This window comes from Coregonus clupeaformis, unplaced genomic scaffold (assembly GCF_020615455.1).
Source record: "Coregonus clupeaformis isolate EN_2021a unplaced genomic scaffold, ASM2061545v1 scaf0072, whole genome shotgun sequence".
Classification (NCBI taxonomy): domain Eukaryota; kingdom Metazoa; phylum Chordata; class Actinopteri; order Salmoniformes; family Salmonidae; genus Coregonus; species Coregonus clupeaformis.
Window position 1 is genome coordinate 685001 of NW_025533527.1, and position 21658 is coordinate 706658.

Below are 21658 nucleotides of genomic sequence, written 5' to 3' on the forward strand. Positions count from 1 at the left end.
TGTCTCAAGTTTTGAGGGAGCTTGCAATTGGCATGCTTGACTGCAGGAATGTCCACCAGATCTGTTGCCAGATCATTTAATGTTAATATCTCTACCATAAGCCGCCTCCAACGTTGTTTTAGAGAATTTGGCAGTACGTCCAACGTTGTGAACAGAGTGCCCCATGGTGGCGGTGGGGTTATGGTATGAGCAGGCATAAGCTACGGACAACGAACACAATTGCATTTTATCAATGGCAATTTGAATGCACAGAAATACTGTGACGAGATCCTGAGGCCCATTGTCGTGCCATTCATCCGCTGCCATCACCTCATGTTTCAGCATGATAATGCACGGCCCCATGTCGCAAAGATCTGTACACAATTCCTGGAAGCTGAAAATGTCCCAGTTCTTCCATGGCCTGCATACTGATGGGTTCTGACTTATAAACTTGAAAAATCCTTAATCATGTCACAGAGGGAGACAGAGGAAGGCAGGAAGTGTACATACTGTCAGAACATGTTATTGTTAGACATCAGGGATCCTATGGGAATAAGGAGGGTCACAGACTGGTACAAGTCAATAGGACAGCTCTGAGTGGGGAGGATTGAGGAATTCGGGCCGAGGTCAGGTTAGATGAAGTGAGAAAGAACAGTCATCACTAAAGTTCTGTCTAGCAACAAAGATGTATTGGCTGACCAGATGTGTGAGGAGGAGACTCTGCATAGGAAGGGTTAAATACAAGTGCTTGTGTGAATATGTTTTTTGTCTGTGCAGCTATCTGACCCATTGAGCGAATAAACTTGGTTTGAGCTTTAATAATCGTCCGCAAGATTTTTTTACTCTGTTCATTTAGAACCTAACAATACTCACCAGCCATGACACCCATTGAGCATGTTTGGGATGCTGTGGATCGACGTGTATGACAGCGTGTTCCAGTTCCCACCAATATCCAGCAACTTCGCACAGCCATTGAAGAGGAGTGGGACAACATTCCACAATCAACAGCCTGATCAACTCTATGCGAAGGAGATGTGTCACACTGCATGAGGCAAATAGTGGTCACACCAGATACGGACTGGTTTTCTGATCCACACCCCTACCTTTTCTTTTAAGGTATCTGTGACCAACAGGTGCATATCTGTATTCCCAGTAATGTGAAATCCATAGATTAGGGCCTAATTAATTTATTCCAATTGACTGATTTCCTTTTATGAACTGTTAACTCTTTAAAATCTTTGAAATTGTTGCATGTTGCGTTTATATTTTTGTTCAGTATAGTTCAGGGCTGTTCAATGTCGGTCCTGGAGGGATGGGCCAGCCATTTACAAGCTGCCTCCTGGAATGCCTTTCTCTCTCTTTTTCACTTTCTCTCTCTCTCTCTCTCTCTTGCTCACCCTTCCTCTACCTATTCCTCATTGTCTCCATGTGGGGGAGGAGATTGAGAGAATTTCACCTAGAAAAAAAACCTTACCTCCTCAGGGGAGAGAGAAACATAATGGGCAGATATGGGAAAATGGCTCCAAGAGGTTTGCCACTTCTACAGTGTCAAGTGCCTTTATACACTAGCACTACTAAGTGGTTTTCTTACTATTCTGTTCAAAGCTGAAGACTGCAGTGTTAGCCCACCCTCAGGCTTTTTCCAGTGGACAATGCCCCCGCTTCAGTTAGACGAATGGAGCTGAATGTCTCTCAAATTCTCCTCGGGTCAAATAATACAGTTCAAGTCCTCTCCTGTTAGTGTTTCATGCTCGTAAAACTGTTTCTAAAATACAGCTCAGCAATCTCCCTCAAGTTCTTTCTCTTCTCTAATCTATCTCTCTCTTTCTCTCTCTCTCTGCCCAAGTCCCTTGTCTTTTCTGCTTTAGCTGATTCATTTAGGATGGGTGCCAAGGGGCTCTACTCTCCAGGACAACTTTATCACTTACTCACGCTCTTTAATGCTACTCGTCTTGAAGGTGTAATTTTAATAAAATACCTATTCATGAGGATTTAAATTAAATGGACAAATATGTGTGGCCGTGCGGCTGCGGGGAGATGTACGGCCCTCTGGAGCTGTCCTCCAGGATGATAAATCAGTCTTAATGATCCCTTTTAAACAGATGTTTCAGCCCTCAGAGACACAGCCAGGGTTTCCTCTGTCCTCCTGCTCCTCCTGCTCCCAGCAACAGATTGGACACAGGAAGAGATGGCAGTACATTCTGAACAACACTCTAGAAAAATCTGTGCCTGGTTGCATATCACTCTTTTAAGTAACTTTATTAAATTATGCAATGATTACAATCTTTTCATGTTTTTTAGGTTTTTTTTGGGGTGGGGGGGGTGTTTGTGTGTCTTTGGTGTAATTTCATGCTGGATCATGGTTGTGGCCGGTCAGTGCTAGGGGAAATGAGGAGCGTCAGGTCCATTAACCAGTCATTTCCTGAAGGAAATGTCTCAGCTGAGCAAACCTGTGTGTGTGTGTGTGTGTGTTCAGGATCAAAGGTCCATGTTACACACCAGGTCACACACTCATGATCTGTCTCCATAGAGAAAAGGTGCTTTAAGTCATGCTACATGAATCTGTCCATTTCCCTAACTCAAAAGATTATCATGAATGCAAAGTAAAAACTACATTGGGATGATTGGGGAGTGCACACAGTTGAAAATAGATACTATTCCGTTAGTAACACTGACATGTGAATTGATTGTGAGATGTATTTTCTTCAGTAAAAGTGCCATTCAAGTGAGCTGCTTGTTCCAAACCCCTAAGACAGCTGTAATGACGAGGTTCTGCCAGGTTCCTCTAGCACCTGTTTCTCTCTGACGCTCCTAATTGTTGTGTCACTAATTGTTGTGTCTCTCAGCTCTCTTAATTGATAGCGTTGTGCTAGCAGCCGTCACGCTCTAATAAGAACCTCCTGGATGTTGCACTCTGTTCTACCAGAGTTGGCTCTTTGCGGGGAACCCATTTCCTCTTTCAGAGAGCTGGGGAATTCATCATTTCCTGATGCCCCCAAACACAGAACAAACATGGGAGGCCCTACCCTGTAATTATGCTCTATGCTTCAGCAGTTAAACTTATTATCAATGGGGCCGATGGAAGGGGCGGTGGGGCTTTGATAGTGTGGTGTTTTTTTTACTTTCAGTGTGTGTGCGTGTGTGTGTGTGTGTGTGTTGTAATTGCCATTTTGATAATGGTTCATTGTTTTGATGGGTCGCCTTAATTAAAGACCACTTGAGTGGTAGGACATCTCACACATTGTTCTCTATCATCCTTTAGACGCTTGGTGTTAGCAAAGCTTTCATTCATTCATCCCCCTTCCAGCTTTTACTCTTTAAATGCCTCTCTTTCTGCCTTTCTCTCTCAGTCTCTCTCTCCATCTCTTTCTCCCTTTCTCTCTCGGTCTCTCTCTCCATCTCTTTCTCCCTTTCTCTCTCGGTCTCTCTCTCCATCTCTTTCTCCCTTTCTCTCTTGGTCTCTTTCTCTTTCTCTCCATTCCCCTTTAATTTATTTAATCTATTTTGTGAAGAAAGCCTCCTATGTATTTCATTTAAAGTGCCTGTAGAAACAGGGGAGATGCAAGAAGCGCAGAAAATAAGAGCAGTACTGCAGGATAGTATATCTCAGATAGAGCACCCAACATTGCCACCATGTCTCTAGGGAGAACAAGGGAAGGCTGGCACAGCTGAAGTGAGTTCTCTGGAGAGGTAGGGTGGCAAGCCACACTGCTGCCCTGTACTGGCTACTCTCTAAGGGAGCTCTACCCACGGAGACAGGCACTTCAGAGTACTGTAGAGAGGACAGGCACACTTCAAGTACAGACTAAACCCTCTATCCACTTTAATCTCACCCTATTGACATACCATTGGTGCATTCCAACTGAAACACAATGAACTTGTGTGGGTGTAATTGGTAGTGTAAAGCAGGGTGTAGCAGGGTGTAGCAGGGTGCTGGTACTGTAACCCAGCCTATGTAAGAGGAGGCTGCTCTGCTATTGTCTGCCGACGGGACATTGATCTAGATGACCAGAGGTCAAGCCCTCTTCCCTGTTGCCGGTAAACAACCACATCTGTCTCCTCTCATCTCGGGTCCTCCCCAGAACAGAGCAGACACCAGGAGTAAACACGGTCCAACCCTGACCCCTGTGGTCACCCGACACCTCCCTCTCTGGTGTGGTGTGGTACCGGGGTCAAACCTGCTGCTCGATACTGTAGTTCAGTAGAGCTCCGTCTGACAGCTACTGTCAGCCAGTACCACAGAGACCCTATATCAAAGAAATATCAGGTGCATATAGACTTTGTTTTAATAGAGTTGCTGCCCTCAAGGTCAACTGTAGACTATATTGTCCTAGCATCACCTCTGCATCTCTCCCATCTACTCCTCTTCAGCATGATTGTTTCCTCACTTTTTCTACTGTAAGCCCTGTGCTGTGCTTCTGTTCTGTGTTTGAGAGCTGTGCGTAGCAGCAAGACACCGTGGAGGATGATCAAGAGACCACGTCAACTTCTCGTCACTGTTTAATCATCTCACAGCAGGGATCAATGCACCTTAAGCTGAAAGAACGTGTGTGTTATGCTTGTGTGTGTTTTTGTTGTGTTTGTACATCCAATTACATACTACTGGAAAAGCATTTACTGCCTTTGACAACGTCTATGTGAGGGCTTGACACAGCACTGATGATTAAGTTGTCCTTTGAGAGTGGGGAAAAAGAAGAACACATTTGCTGAAGTGTGCCAGTGTGGGATAGCAATGATCAGAGCTGTGATTTTGGCCTCTCCATGTTGGAATGCTTCTGGTGGCATGTTTGAGACCCTCTCCTAGGAGAAGGTGAGGCTGGTATCTTGGCCATGCCCTGAGCTGCTTGGTAGTCAGGAGGTGTGAGCTGTGAGGAGAGTATGTATGGCTTAATGGAAAGAAATGAGTGGTCCTCTCTCTAGCCACACCCCCCAGGGTCTGTCCCTCAACAAGCCTGAGTGAAATGGATGTGGCGGCTAGAGCTTAGGGGAGAGGAGGAAAATACCTCCCCTGCACCTAGCGTCTCCTCCAACCATCCATCTCCATTACTTGGGCTTCAGGTGGAGCTCTAGGGGCTGTCAGTCAGCCCTCTCCCCCATGTGTGAGGCCCTCATCTGGGGGGAGGTGGGAGCGGGGTGGGGTTGGGTCCTCCATCCCCTGGACATCCAGCCTAACTGAAATAGATGTCCAGTCAATGACTCACCAGTGCCTGGATATTGGCTGCCTACAGACATATCTTAGTAGCTGGACTCACCTCAGGTCTAGTTCATTGTCACACAGCAAATAAGATGTAGTACATGGTGAATGCTGCTGTCCATTTCCATACTGGATCCATGCACATGTCAAACATTTTGCATATTGTCTTTGCGTGTAAAATCTATGGTTCATCTTTCAAAAAATTACTTTGAATTATTTAAAAGACAACAACAGGAAATATAAAAAGCTAAGTTTTAGCGGAACACAAGCAGTGCAACGTTCTCATAGAAACAGTGGGACCACTTTGTGATGAGATTTGGGAGTGTTTATTGATTGACATGACTGACACGCTCCTTCCTTCCTCTCTCTCTGTGCAGGGTGTACCCAAGCCTATAGCAGTGGAGCCATGTTGGGGGAGCAGGGCCGGTGTACTGACCGTCCTCATGTGTCTGCCCAGAGTCCCTTCAGGAATACCACCGCCTGGCCAGTCTGGTAAGCACCTGTCTCCTGTCTGTCTCGCCTCTAGACCAGCCCTTCTCCCTTTTGGTTATCAAATGGCACCCACATGCTTCAGATACCACTATTTCCCACTACCATTTGAGATATACACTGAGTATACCAAACATTAGGAACATCTTCCTAATATTGAGTTGCACCCCCCCCTTTTGCCCTCAGAACAGCCTCAATTCGTCGGGGCATGGATTCTACAAGATGTCGAAAGCATTCCACAGGGATGCTGGCCCATGTTGACTCCAATGCTTCCCACAGTTGTGTCAAGTTGGCTGGATGTCCTTTGGGTGGTGGACCATTCTTGATACACACAGGAAACTGCTGAGCGTGAAAAACCCAGCAGTGTTGCAGTTCTTGACACAAACGGGTGCGCCTGGCACCTACTACCATACCCTGTTCAAAGGCACTTAAATATTTTGTCTTGCCCATTCACCCTCTGAATGGCACGCATACACAATCCATGTCTCAAGGCTTAAAAATCCTTCTTTAACCGGTCTCCTCTCCTTCATCTACACTGATTGAAGTGGATTTAACAAGTGAAATCAATAAGGGATCATATATTTCACCTGGATTCACCTGGTCAGTCGATGTCATGGAAAGGGCAGGTGTTCCTAATGTTTTGTACACTCAGTGTAGAACAAAAGAGAAAGAGAAAAAGTTTCATTTAGAAAATACTTCCTTCTACTATCTCTCTGTCTTTATCTCTGTCTTTATATCTGTCTTTATCTCTGTCTTTATCTCTGTCTCTCTGTCTTTATCTCTGTCTTTATATCTGTCTTTATCTCTGTATCTCTGTCTTTATCACTGTCTCTCTCTGTCTTTATCTCTGTCTTTATCTCTGTCTCTCTCTATCTTTATCTCTGTCTTTATCTCTGTCTTTATCTCTGTCTCTCTCTGTCTCTCTATCTTTCTCTGTCTTTATCTCTCTCTCTCTCTTTGTCTTTATCTCTGTCTTTATATCTGTATCTCTCTGTCTTTTTATCTGTCTCCCTCTGTCTTTATCTCTGTCTTTATCTCTGTATATCTGTCTTTATCTCTGTCTTTATATCTGTATCTCTGTCTTTATCGCTGTCTCTCTCTGTCTTTATCTCTGTCTTTATCTCTGTCTCTCTCTGTCTCTCTATCTTTCTCTGTCTTTATCTCTCTCTCTCTCTTTGTCTTTATCTCTGTCTTTATATCTGTATCTCTCTGTCTTTTTATCTGTCTCCCTCTGTCTTTATCTCTGTCTTTATCTCTGTATATCTGTCTTTATCTCTGTCTTTATATCTGTATCTCTGTCTTTATCGCTGTCTCTCTCTGTCTTTATCTCTGTCTTTATCTCTGTCTCTCTCTGTCTCTCTCTATCTTTATCTCTGTCTTTATCTCTGTCTCTCTCTATCTTCATCTCTGTCTTTATCTCTCTCTCTTTGTCTTTATCTCTGTCTTTATATCTGTATCTCTCTGTTTTTTTTATCTGTCTCCCTCTGTCTTTATCTCTGTCTTTATCTCTGTCTCCCTCTGTCTTTATCTCTGTCTTTATCTCTGTCTCCCTCTGTCTTTATCTCTGTCTCCCTCTGTCTTTATCTCTGTCTCTCTCTGTCTTTATCTCTGTCTCCCTCTGTCTTTATCTTTGTCTTTATCTCTGTCTCTCTGTCTTTATCTCTGTCTCTCTCTGTCTTTATCTCTGTCTCCCTCTGTCTTTATCTCTGTCTTTATCTCTGTCTCTCTGTCTTTATCTCTGTCTCTCTCTGTCTTTATCTCTGTCTCCCTCTGTCTTTATCTCTGTCTCTCTCTGTCTTTATCTCTGTATCCCTCTGTCTTTATCTCTGTCTCCCTCTGTCTTTATCTCTGTCTCTCTCTGTCTTTATCTTTGTCTCTCTCTGTCTTTATCTCTGTCTCCCTCTGTCTTTATCTCTGTCTCTCTCTGTCTTTATCTGTCCCCCTCTGTCTTTATCTCTGTCTCTCTCTGTCTTTATCTCTGTCTCTCTGTCTTTATCTCTGTCTCCCTCTGTCTTTATCTCTGTCTCTCTGTCTTTATCTCTGTCTCCCTCTGTCTTTATCTCTGTCTCTCTCTGTCTTTATCTCTGTCTCTCTCTGTCTCCCTGCCTTCTTGCTTCAACCCTCTCTCCTCACCTCCACCCAGACAGCTGCTAACTGAAGCATGACAGCATAGAGAGGTGAAAACTCTCCTCTCCTCCCCCAACCTCCCTTTCTCCCCCTCCTCCCTCACCTATCATTTCTCTCTTTCTGTTAGATCACTGCCCCACCTCCCCTTTACCGCAACTAGAACCCAATCTCTGCCAGACTGTCTATTTTTCTACTTCAGGCAGTTCAATTTGGAAACCTGTGTACTGTCTGTGTTTTGACGGACACAGCTCTACCAGCTATTAGGGGCTTTGATTTGAGAGAGAGAAAAAACTTGTTAGACCGGGACGAATTAGCAGGCTGTTGGATCGATTGTTCCCTCAAAAAGGTTTTTCAGCAGAGCCCAGATGATCTCCTGTTTCTCCTAAGAGGATACGTGATATTTCAGAGGTGCTAAATATGCCGCTGTGCTGTGGATAAATGAATAGGGAGATGACCATTTGAATGGCACACAGTGTCACAGAGATGAGCTAGGGACTGCTTTAGAACTTTTAGCACTGACAGCACCCAGCAAAATATATCTTTCCCTCTGTCACTCTTGCCCCTTATACACACATACACATGTACACATTCTCTCTCTCTTTCTCTCTTTCTCTCTCTCTCTCTCTCTCTCTCTCTCTCTCTCTCTCTCTCTCTCTCTCTCTCTCTCACTCTCTGCCTCTCGCTTTCTCTCTTTCTCTCTTATTTTATTCCTCTCCTTTTTCTCTTCTGTGTCCCCTGAAGCCAGGGCTTTCTGAGAGAGTGCTGTCAGCTCATCATGCAGGTATAATAAACTAGCTGAAATACGAGCAGGTGTTAAAGTGACTGCAGCAGGAAGCTTGTAAAAGACGGTAGAAGTTAAGGACTTTGCAAGGCAGCAGGTTCTCATGCTGGGAAAAGCTGCTTGTATTACATTTAGAGGAGCCTTAAAAGCCACGAGTACTGGGAAAATAGTAGCAGCTTATAAGTACAGCCAGTAAGTACAGGCTACAGTACTGGCTACACCTGCTGGGTAAATGCATACTGTACAGTCAGTCCCTCAAGGATTTCGCAGCGTTTTTTGTGATAGTTGCGGGCCAAAAATGCTTGATTTTGCTGCGGCAATTCTGACATTTAGCATGTCAATTTGCAAAGATTTTTGTCCAATTTGTCAAAAAATGCGAGACAGGTGAAAAGTTTGTTGACGTGGGGCTTGATTGAATCCTTTCATGCAGTAAAAGTGTGGTGATTGGTTAACATTGCTAGCCCTCTTTTTGTAGTGCAGTGGTCGGACAGTTTTATGCGGTAATATTGTGGTGATTAAGTATTTTATATGCATATCATACATGGAACTATAGTAATGGAACTGTCACTCTGCTGTAAGTCCTGAAGCAGTGCTGTGAAACCAGGAAGAGACAGAGGGAGAGGAGATCGGAATCCCTCAGGGGATTTATGGGACAATCGGGGTGGAAACTGGAAATTGCTATTTAGCTGGTCCCATCTGATGTGGGCAAACTGGTCAGGGATAGATACCTACACCAGTTAGTATGTGAGTGCATGTGTGTGGGTGCGTGTTTGTGCACAAGTTTGTTTTACAGTTTGTGTTTGAATGTGTCAGTGTGATACAGTAACTACCCTGTCATATTTTATTATATTTTTATTTAACCTTATTTACAATGACAGCCTACTTGTAAAGCCCCCCCTGTCCAAACCCTCCCCTAACCCGGACAACACTGGGCCAAACCCTCCCCTAACCCGGACGACGCTGGGCCAACCCCTCCCCTAACCCGGACAACGCTGGGCCAAACCCTGCCCTAACCCCGGACGACGCTGGGCCAAACCCTCCCCTAACCCGGACGACGCTGGGCCAAACCCTCCCCTAACCCGGACGACGTGGGCCAAACCCCCCCTAACCCGCGTGGAACCCCCTAAGGCGCTGGGCCAAACCCTCCCCTAACCCGGACGACGCTGGGCCAAACCCTCCCCTAACCGAGACGCTGGGCAACCCGGACGACACTGGGCCAAACCCTCCCTAACCCCGGACGACGCTGGGCCAAACCCTCCCCTAACCCGGACGACACTGGGCCAAACCCTCCCCTAACCCAGACGACGCTGGGCCAAACCCTCCCCTAACCCGGACGATGCTGGGCCAATTGTGCTCCGCCCAATGGGACTCCCGATCACGGCCGGTTGCTGTAGTGACGCCTCTAGCACTGCGATGCATTGCCCAGCAACCATCACTCTCCTCCTCTAAATATACCAAAATAATATAAATGCTAGACACATAAAAAACTAAAAAAATAGTCAGACGTAATAACAGCCTAACTTCAAAGACTAACGACATAGCCCCAGTCGGGTTAATGTGGAGAGGATTATTCTGTGATGTAGAAAATAGTCTGAATTGTCACACAGTGTTACCACAGAGAAACATGTATAGTATGTGTGATGCTGGACAATACAGTTTTGTATAGATGAGTTATTCCCTGAGTACTACGCTTTCATGTGTGTGTCGCTGGAAGTTATGGGAGGTATGGGAGAAAATGGTCAGAGAAGATCAGAGAGACCGCTAGGAGTGCAAACACACACTAAGAGAGAGAGAGAGAGAGAAGGGGTAGATAAAGTCCTCTCTGAATGAAATACTATTTCCCTCACCCTCCTTCCCTTGCTTTATTCTCTCTCTCTTAGTGTGTGTTTGCACTCCTAGCGGCCTCTCTGATCTTCTCTGACCCTTTTCTCCCATAACTGAGAGAGAGGGGAAAGAGAGAGGGGAAGAGAGAGGGGGAAAGAGAGAGAGAGAGAGAGAGAGGGAGGGAGAGAGAGAGAGAGAGAGAGAGAGAGAGAGAGAGAGAGAGAGAGAGAGAGAGAGAGAGAGAGAGAGAGAGAGAGAGAGAGAGAGAGAGAGGAGAGAGAGAGAGAGAGAGAGAGAGAGAGAGAGAGAGAGAGAGAGAGAGAGAGAGAGAGAGAGAGAGAGAGAGAGAGAGAGAGAGAGAGAGAGAGAGAGAGAGAGAGAGAGAGGCCCTTCTACGATCAGAGCTGTTCCACCATTGATCTGAGTGTGTGTGGAAGTGAAGTGACTTTAGGCGAGCTCAGCCCGTTCCCACCGCTCTCTGTGGAATCACTTGAAGAGGAATGTTTCATGAGCACAAGTTATTTTTGCCTCTCTTTGTTTTTTCGTCTGCTCTCTCGTCGTTCCTTCCCCTGGTAGCGTCACCATTATCTGACCCCCTTCCTAGAAGCGGGAAGAGGAACGTATACAATTGTTTGTGTAGTGAAAGGCATCCCCAGCATGCAGTCCTTCTTTTAATATTTCCATATGTGGTGTTTCAGAACTCCATAGTAATCCGCCTCTTAGAATCCTGACGGTTTCTCTGATCTTGGGAGTGCCTGGATGTTGGGATGTTGGGGTTTTTTGTGATGGTTAGAGCAGTACACAGTCCTATCTGGTACAGTGCTCTAACACATTGTTCTGTAATGCTGATATCAGCAGAGCTGAGGCTCCCAGGATAGCACAGGTGGATAAAGGGTTCATCTTCATAGGAAAAGTTCCATACCAACCATATCCATACATAATACCATGGAGGAAATGTCACATTTCAAGTGTAGTTTCTCCATCCGCTATAAGTAGTCCAAGTTTTTGTTGTATAGGTCGTTATCTGGTATAGACAATCTGGCTGCATGTACACAAACACACACACACCCTCCTTTCCACAGGCCTGTCTGTGTGTGGAGATTACAAGCCGCTGAAGCAGTCAACTTCTCTAAGCCCTTGTGTGTCACTGGCTTTACAGTGCTCTGCCGAGGAGACCAGGAGCACCATATCCCTCCACTCTGGAGTCTATCATTGTCCATCTCCCAAGACATACACACACACACACACACACACACACACTTATTCTGCCTAAGTCAGTGTAGGGGTGGCTCTAACCAGACCTAATAATTAATTTAGACCAATAGTCGAGTGGGGAGCTGTTGTATTAATGTGCTCACTCTGCTTCCGACCTGCTGGGACTAGCTGCTTAGTGAGGAACTCCCACTGAATGTAGGGAAGTTGGTTTCAACATAACAACATGTCTGAGGAAAGGTATTTACTTTTAAATGTCAGGCTCCTCAGACAGACTTATAGCTGGAGCTGGTTTGGCACCTGGATACAACATACATCCTCCTATTTGCTGAAGGGACAGAGACAGACAGATAGACAGATGTCCATCCATCTGTCTATCAGCCATCTACCTCTGTTTCCCTACTACCTCTAATCCTTCCATCATGTCTACCTCTGTTTCCCTACTACCTCTCATCCTTCCATCATGTCTACCTCTGTTTCCCTACTACCTCTCATCCTTCCATCATGTATACCTCTGTTTCCCTACTACCTCTCATCCTTCCATCATGTCTACCTCTGTTTCCCTACTACCTCTCATCCTTCCATCATGTCTACCTCTGTTTCCCTACTACCTCTCATCCTTCCATCATGTCTACCTCTGTTTCCCTACTACCTCTCATCCTTCCATCATGTCTACCTCTGTTTCCCTACTACCTCTCATCCTTCCATCATGTCTACCTCTTTTTCCATACTACCTCTCATCCTTCCATCATGTCTACCTCTGTTTCCATACTACCTCTCATCCTTCCATCATGTCTACCTCTGTTTCCATACTACCTCTCATCCTTCCAACATGTCTACATTCTTTACCTGTTCATCCTTCCGTCTCTTCAGTCTTCTCTACCTCCTCCATTGTTGTGGGCCCCTAATGGATGAGAACTAGGTCAAGACAGGGAAGGAACCAGCTGCCTGCTAGATACCAGCATGTTCTCAGGGGTTTAAACATAGTCTCAGACCTTGTAGTCATAGCAGATCATATTCTAATTTTTGGTGATTTTAATATTCACATGGAGAAGTCCACAGACCCACTCCAAAAGTCTTTCGGAGCCATTACTTCGACTCAGTGGGTTTTGTCCAACATGTCTCTGGACCTACTCACTGCCACAGTCATACTCTGGACCTAGTTTTGTCCCATGGAATAAATGTTGTAGATCTTAATGTTTTTCCACAAAAATCCTGGACTATCGGACCACCATTTTATTAGCATTTGCAATCGCAACAAATAATCTGCTCAGACCCCAACCAAGGAGCATCAAAATGTGCTATAAATTCTCAAACAACACAAAAAATTCATTGATGCCCTTCCAGACTCCTTCTGCCTACCCAAGGACGTCAGAGGACAAAAATCAGTTAACCACTTAACTGAGGAACTCAATTTAACCTTGCGCAATACCCTAGATGCAGTTGCCACCCTAAAAACGAAAAACATTTGTCATAAGAAACTAGCTCCCTGGTATACAGAAAATACCCGAGCTTTGAAGCAAGCTTCCAGGAAATTGGAACGGAAATGGCGCCACACCAAACTGGAAGTCTTCCGACTAGCTTGGAAAGACAGTACGTGCAGCACCGAGGAGCCCTCACTGCTGCTCGATCATCCTACTTTTCCAACTTAATTGAGGAAAATAAGAACAATCCAAAATTTCTTTTTGATACTGTTGCAAAGCTAACTAAAAAGCAGCATTCCCCAAGAGAGGATGGCTTTCACTTCAGCAGTGATAAATTCATGAACTTCTTTGAGGAAAAGATCATGACCATTGAGAAAGCAAATTACGGACTCCTCTTTGAATCTGCGTATTCCTCCAGGGCTTAGCTGTCCTGGATCTGCACACTCTGCGAGGGCCTGGGATCGGAGAGACACTTAAGTGTTTTAGTACTATATCTCTTGCCACAATGATGAAAATAATCATGGCCTCTAAACCTTCAAGCTGCATACTGGATCCTATTCCTACTAAACTGCTGAAGGAGCTGCTTCCTGTGCTTGGCCCTCCTATGTTGAACATAATAAACAGCGCTCTATCCACCGGATGTGTACCAAACTCACTAAAAGTGGAGTGACAGTGCCTTCTGAAAAAGCCAAACCTTGACCCGGAAAATATAAAAACACACGGTGGCCTATATCGAATCTTCCATTCCTCTCAAAAATTTTAGAAAAAGCTGTTGCGCAGCAACTCACTGCCTTTCTGAAGACAAACAATGTATACGAAATGCTTCAGTCTGGTTTTAGACCCCATCATAGCACTGAGACTGCACTTGTGAAGGTGGTAAATGACCTTTAATGGCGTCAGACCGAGGCTCTGCATCTGTCCTCGTGCTACTAGACCCTAGTGCTGCCTTTGACACCATCGATCACCACATTCTTTTGGAGAGACTGGAAACCCAAATTGGTCTACACGGACAAGTTCTGGCCTGGTTTAGATCCTACCTGTCGGAAAGATATCAGTTTGTCTCTGTGAATGGTCTGTCCTCCGACAAATCAACTGTACGTTTCTTTCCTCAAGGTTCCGTTTAAGGACCACTATTGTTTTCACTATATATTTTACCTCTTGGGGATGTTATTCGAAAACATAATGTTAACTTTCACTGCTATGCGGATGACACACAGCTGTACATTTCAATGAAACATGGTGAAGCCCCAAAATTGCCCCTCGCTAGAAGCCTGTGTTTCAGACATAAGGAAGTGGATGGCTGAAAACTTTTTACTTTTAAACTCGGACAAAACAGAGATGCTTGTTCTAGGTCCCAAGAAACAAAGAGATCTTCTGTTAAATCTGACAATTCATCTAGATGGTTGTAAAGTCGTCTCAAATAAAACTGTGAAGGACCTCGGTGTTACTCTTGACCCTGATCTCTCTTTTGACGAACATATCAAGACTGTTTCAAGGACAGCTTTTTTCCATCTACGTAACATTGCAAAAATCAGAAATTTTCTGTCCAAAAATGATGCAGAAAAATTAATCCATGCATTTGTTACTTCTAGGTTAGACTACTGCAATGCTCTATTTTCCGGCTACCGGATAAAGCACTAAATAAACTTCAGTTAGTGCTAAATACGGCTACATAGAATCCTGACTAGAACCAAGAAATTTGATCATATTACTCCAGTGCTAGCTTCCCCTACACTGGCTTCCTGTTAAGGCAAGGGCTGATTTCAAGGTTTTACTGTTAACCAATAAAGTGGCAGGGGCTTGCTCCTACCTATCTTTCCGAGTTGGTCCTGCCGTACATACCAATACGATTACGGTCACAAGACGCAGGCCTCCTAATTGTCCCTAGAATTTCTAAGCAAACAGCGGGAGGCAGGGCTTTTCTCCTATAGATCTCCATTTTTATGGAACAGTCTGCCTACCCATGTGAGAGAGACTCGGTCTCAACCTTTAAGTCTTTACTGAAGACTTATCTCTTCTGTAGGTCATATGATTGAGTGTAGTCTGGCCCAGGAGTGTGAAGGTGAACGGAAAGGCTGGAGCAACGAACAGCCCTTGCTGTCCTCTGCCGGGCCGGTTCCCCTCTCCACTGGGGTTCTCTGCCTCTAACCCTGTTGCAGGGGCTGAGTCACTGACTTGCTGGTGCTCTTTCATGCCGTCCCTGGGAGGGTGCGTCACTTGAGTGGGTTGAGTTACTGACGTGATCTTCCTGTCTGGGTTGGCGCCCCCCTTGGTTTGTGCTGTGGTGGAGACCTCTGTGGGCTATACTCGGCCTTGTCTCAGGATTGTAAGTTGGTGGTTGGGGATATCCCTCTAGTGGTGCGGGGCTGTGCTTTGGCGGAGTGGGTGGGGTTATATCCTTCCTGTTTGGCCCTGTCCGGGGTTTCTTCGGATGGGGGCCACAGTTCTCCGGACCGCTCCTGTCTCAGCCTCCAGTATTTATGCTGCAGAGTTTATGTGTGTCGGGGGCTGGGGTTAGTTGGTTATACCTGGAGTACTTCTCCTGTCTTATCCAGTGTCCTGTGTGAATTTAAGTATGCTCTCTCTAATTCTCTCGTTCTCTCTTTCTCTCTGAGAACCTGAGCCCTAGGACCATACGTCAGGACTACCGGGCATGATGACACCTTGCTGTCCCCAGTCCGCCTGGCCTTGCTGCTATTCCAGTTTCAACTGTTCTGCCTGCGGCTACGAAACCCCTACCTGTCCCAGACCTGCTGTTTTCAACTCTTTAATGATCGGCTATGAAAAGCCAACTGAGAGACCTGAGCCCTAGGACCAACGTCGGGACCCGGCCGTGGTGACTCCTTGCTGTCCCCAGTCCGCCTGGCCTTGCTGCTATTCCAGTTTCAACTGTTCTGCCTGCGGTTATGGAACCCCTACCTGTCCCAGACCTGCTGTTTTCAACTCTTAATGATCGGCTATGAAAAGCCAACTGAGATTTATTCCTGATTATTATTTGACCATGCTTGTCACTTATGAACATTTTTGAACATCTTGGCATGGTTCTGTTATAATCTCCACCGGCACAGCCAGAAGAGGACTGGCCACCCCTCATAGCCTGGTTCCTCTCTAGGTTTCTTCCAACATTTTCGCCTTTCTAGGGAGTTTTTCCTAGCCACCGTGCTTCTACACCTGCATTACTAGCTGTTTGGGGTTTTAGGCTGGGTTTCTGTACAGCACTTCGAGATATTAGCTGATGTAAGAAGGGCTATATAAAATAAAATTGATTGATTGAAATTGATTGAATACAAACACAGCAATCCCCTTCTCATAAAGGATAATCTGTCTATTCAGGAGGAGAAGTGGACCAACCGTGACAGAGCGAGTAGGAGAGAAAGAGAGAGTAGGAGAGAGACAAAGAGACAGACAGATAGAGTGCAGGACGGAGGTGTGAAGGAGATCTATTGAACGAGTGCGGTCTGAGGTAAGAGTCTGTGGTGGTGCCCTCATCACCCAGCGACTAGAGAATTGCATATAGCTGTGGTGCCTGGAGAGACATGTCTTCCAGTCTCAGGTAACCCGTTGGTTTATGAATCCCTTGGCGTTCCCCAAGCCAGGGAGGAACATTAAGAAAAAACACAATCAGAGTCCCAGTTATCTCTCCCGTTCTGCTCCATCTCTCGATCTCTCTCTCCGCCGTGCTGCCACCAGTGTCGCTCCGTTCCCCATCACAGCCTCGTGGTCCGGTGGCCTGGGCTTTTCCTGAGCGCATTAAACTAACATTTGCTGCTGAGTGTGTCGAGGAAAGATTAAGCACACAAAATAAAGATATGTGTTAAACATTTTTCCTTAATCCCTTTTCCTTTTGGAATGATGTCACCATTATTGGGAATGTAAGAGTATGCTAGTGTATGGTGTTCTGTCAGGCATGGTGTCTATGGACATCCAGACTCTGGGCTCTCTTTCTCTCTCTGACCTACAGTGCAGGCTGGGTCCACTACAGTGTTGTTCTGAGGGTACCAGAGGCATCATCTTGTCTCCAACTGTTCTCCCTGTGTGGGTGTGAGTGGAGAGCTGGTTGACAGTGATGTGGGAACCAGAGCATATTGACCCAGAGTGGATCCTCAATGTAAACCTTTCATTCACTACTAGTCTCATATAATATATGTCCTGAATTGTTGGGTGATGGGATTTTAAAGCACTGTTAATAAGTACGTATTTAACAGATGAAAAAACAGAGTATGCATTAAATTCAGTTTCTATAGGAACTGCCTTTGGGATGAAGCTAGCACATCTGGTCTACATTGTCAACCACATTTTCCACATTGTCAGGTGAAGATATCAACCTAGGTCAAGGTTTTCACAAGGATTCTCACTCTCCTGTTTGATTTAATATTCTGTGTATTTGGGGTCCCTGGTGTTAGAAAGGCCCTTCCTGTTCGGAAGCACTTTGTACATTAGGGTTAATGGTCCAGGAACCTCACCTGACAAAACAATTCCATTCATAGGTTTCATTAGTCGGGAGCGCCCTTCACCTCCACTCATCTGTATCCTGATTTGATTATGTTGTCCAATTAATTTAATTTGAGATGGATATCTCATGTCATCCAGAAACCATTGGCTTTAAATAGTACTCTGTCATGACGAAAAAGCTATTTTGTAGTAAGCATTCATCTTCGGTTGACTTACCAAACTGGCATCTAGAAAGAAAAATATTTTATGAAATGATTTTAGTTTTTGATTAGAGTTTTTTTTTTTAAAGGTTAATTTCAAGTGTGGAAAGTTTGTCTTTCAAGGGTTACACATGGTGGTGGTTTCTATCCAAGAGTAGTGATGCATTGGATCTCGTGGTTTTCAAGGTCCGACATATTAGCTGCAGTGTTACATGTTGTGATTGCTAGAGAAAAGTGTCAGGTAACTGTGTTGAAAGGATCTAGTTGGGATTTGGAGTGAATGGGCTGACAGGTAATCTGGTCTGGGATGGTTCCACCGACCAGACACGTCAGGTTGTAGACTAGAGTGTCAGCACAGGCTCTTTCCTCTCCTCCACCCCCAGCTTCATCCCTCTCTCCATCCCTCTTTAACTTGTACATCTTGTTTTGTAATCATTGCTGAAGGCCGGCCTCCTGTCCGTGGCAGCGGGCAGCAAATGTCGGTGGGAAAGAGCACTGAAGCGATTGTTGCCATGAAGGGCGCACTGTGGCTGAACCAGACAGACAGACAGACAGACAGACACACACACACACACACACACACACACACAATCGTCTTTCCCGCTGCAATAACCCAGGAATCACTGGTGTGTGAAATGCTTAAGCATGTTGTGTCCAAATTGGTGAGCTTTTCCTTGTTTTTCTGTACAGTTGTTTTGGCTGCATACAAGGAGATTTAGTTCCTGTCCTAATGAGTATACTAGTCAAGCCTACCGCTGTACAGAGGGCAAACCATGCTGAAAATCCATATGAACTACAGTATGTCAACAGAACGCAGCAACATCTGCTGTCATTGTGTTCTCTGCTTGTTTTTTCTGCCTTGTGTAGAAAATAGCTGACCAATCAGATTGTTGTATTGAGAGAAATAACAACCCAGAGCAGCCCAGAGGGGTGGAGAGCTATGCTTCAGTGACCTGTAGACCCTCATTGTATCCTGCCGAACTCTGATATGTGAGGGCTTGGACTATAGTTTGGGAAGTTAGGGTGCTAGGGAGTTGGGAATGGGTTTATGCCGGCGGGAGGCAGTGAGCTCATTACTGGCCACTGTGTTTTACCTGCCACACTGCTGAGTCTGTTTTCTTTGAAGCTGACCTCCCTTTTTCTGTGTCTCCCTCCCCCTCCCTTTCACTCCCTCCCCCATGTGTTTCTCCCTGTAGGCATTGCCATCGCCAGTGCCCTGATCGACACCTCGCAGCAGAAACCTGGAGACTTCAGAGACAAGTACCATGGCCTGAAGAACCGCAAACCGCACGCAGTAACGCATCAGGGGACCTGTGTTTGAACCGCCTGACCAAAAGGGGAGCCTGAATACACCTGAAAGGACCGCGAATGCTTCTGTTTTCTGACGAGTTCTTGCTCTCTTTTTACCCGTCTCACAACAACACGCCGTGCTGAAGTGAACCTGATGATAACGGAAGCCCTTTATTGTGACCTTGAGTGTCCGCTATGTGTGCCTCCTCACCTCCACACCCTGTAATGGAGTTTATCCAGAGTGACTTGTCTGCTCTCTGGTTGGGTCTCTGCCCAGCCCAGCTGGGGGGTTCTGGACATCCCATTGGCTCTCAGCCAGGAAGTTTGTAGTCTGCACTTCCTCCCTGTGGATACATCTCTTTAAGAGTTTAGGAGGAGCAGGTCGCCACGTGACATGAGTCTGAAAGAACGATGCCAAGGGCCTCTTGCTGGTGAGATATGTGCTCATTTTGATACAAAGACATTAGAGAGAAAAAAGCTCCCTCGTGTTTTCTGTTGTGTTTTCTTTTAATGTATGGTGTGCCCAAATTCAATCCATGCTAAATGAACAGAGCAGCCTGTGGGTCTAGAATAACTTGTGACTTGACTATATGGTTGCCTCACTCTGAGCTAAAATATCCTGTGCTGAAAGACTGTTCTGCACTGAGTTCCTCACAGTATGCACTAAGAGCTTGACTTAGCCCACCAGCAGTACAGTATGTCACGGGCCAATGAAGACGTCGGATGCAAAGAACAGCAAAAAAGAAAGAACTTGTATATCAAAATCGAAACTTGCCTGTGTTTATAATGTTAATGTCATTGTCAAAGCGCAATGGTATGACATGTATTCTGGCATTCAAATGCATGTCCTTTCCATGTTTCATATCTGTGATGTTTCAACATATTTCTCATTATCCGTCAACACATATCCTTTATACATATCAAGGTTTATTTAATTATAGATTTAGAATATAAAATAACATTTTAATTACTACTCATATTGTTTTATTTTGCCATCTTTTATTGTGATTGTGTATGATTGTGTTTCTAATGAAATGACAAGACAATACGATCATAAAAGGTACTTAGTTGTAATGTTTTCTTGTACAGTATGTTAATACAAATAAAAAAAATATTAATTTAACCTCAATATCAAGGTCCATTAATTTGTTTTACACACTTACTCAGCTTGGATCCTGCAACTCGATTCAGCCTATAACATTCTCAGGCCCTGTTCCAAAATGCTACATTCATTTCCTTTCCTACTCTCTGGGATCACTTCAAGGAAGCATGAATTTTCAAAGTATTGGAACATAGCCTCAGTCAGGGTGTGGGTCCTTTGGTTCCTTCATCCCACAGTATCATATGAAGAATAATTTTTTTTTTTTTCCATTTTTATATTTCTTGTACTTATTTTTGGCATTTGGGCAGTTTGACTGTTTTCTCTGTATCACTTTGAAGTTCATTGTGTTTACGCTTTTATCCGAAGCATCCCAAGTTCTGTCGCATTTTGTTCAGTCTTGTAAATCATTGTAAACGTAACCTAATAAATGGTCACGCTTTTAAATGTACATAAGAAATGTATAAATGTGAGAAATCTGATGTTTTCCGGTTAGGTGAACACTACATGTAATGTATCTTACACCAATCTATTGTGTATGAATGAAGAGCTGCTCACCTCATTATTTCCTTCATATGGGCAGATTGTGTAAAGTTACAAATAAACATTTTGATGCTTCTTCATACTGTAATTGAGAAATCGCTCCTTCATATTTTGTTGCCTCAAGTCTCAAGCTTTATTGATTTGATGCTCAGGATGTCAATACGATTGATTTACAAGCAGAGAGTACATAAAGAAACTGACATCGGACAGCTTGATAGATCCACCTGAAGGATGTCTTGGTTTGATCGCTCAGTTGAAAAAAGTGTGTTGATTTTGAATGTTTCTTAAGACTAGTTATATTTCCTCAAACACTTACATTGGATATCTAATGTTTGTATAATTGAATAGTCAGCGAATTGTGAAGGCATTTCGATAGGGCATGGGGAGTGTAGATCTCAAAGATTTTAGATAATGTTTAAGGTAGCAGTGCACCACCCAATGAGATGCTGTCAATACTCATGCTGTCTTCTCCATTAGGGACAGTTCGAAATTTACTGGGGGGGAGGGGTAAAACATATTTTCACATGACCCTGGCTTGACAATCGCCGAATGTCATTAAACTGTTTTGTAACAGATGTCTCTTTCCATTCATCAAATGGCCGCTGCACAGTTTGGATTGATAGATTTGATTTGTCAGTTTAAAAATACATATATACACAAAGATTTTAAAAAGTGACCGGGATTGCACAATAAAGTCGGGGACTTTACAATTACATAGATACAGACACATTACATAGATACAGACACATTACATAGATACAGACACATTACAGAGATACAGACACATTACAGAGATACAGACACATTACAGAGATACAGACACATTACATAGATACAGACACATTACAGAGATACAGACACATTACAGAGATCCAGACACATTACATAGATATAGACACATTACAGAGATACAGACACATTACATAGATAGACACATTACACAGATACAGACACATTAATAATATAATAATAATAATATGCCATTTAGCAGACGCTTTTATCCAAAGCGACTTACAGTCATGCGTGCATAAATTTTTTGTGTAT

The 21658-nt window shown here is 44.5% G+C and overlaps 1 protein-coding gene across 2 annotated transcripts in view; it reads left to right on the forward strand.

Moving 5' to 3' along the window:
• The window catches only part of LOC121553711 (attractin-like protein 1), a 332670-nt gene extending 311968 nt beyond the window's left edge, over positions 1 to 20702 (forward strand). For both annotated transcript variants that reach the window (XM_045213019.1, XM_041867035.2), the window contains 2 exons: positions 5551 to 5665; positions 18879 to 20702. In XM_045213019.1, coding sequence (XP_045068954.1) covers positions 5551 to 5665; positions 18879 to 19003 — 240 coding nt within the window. In that variant the 3' untranslated portion in view covers positions 19004 to 20702. The remainder of the gene's footprint in view (positions 1 to 5550; positions 5666 to 18878) is intronic.
• The last annotated feature ends 956 nt before the right edge of the window (positions 20703 to 21658 follow it).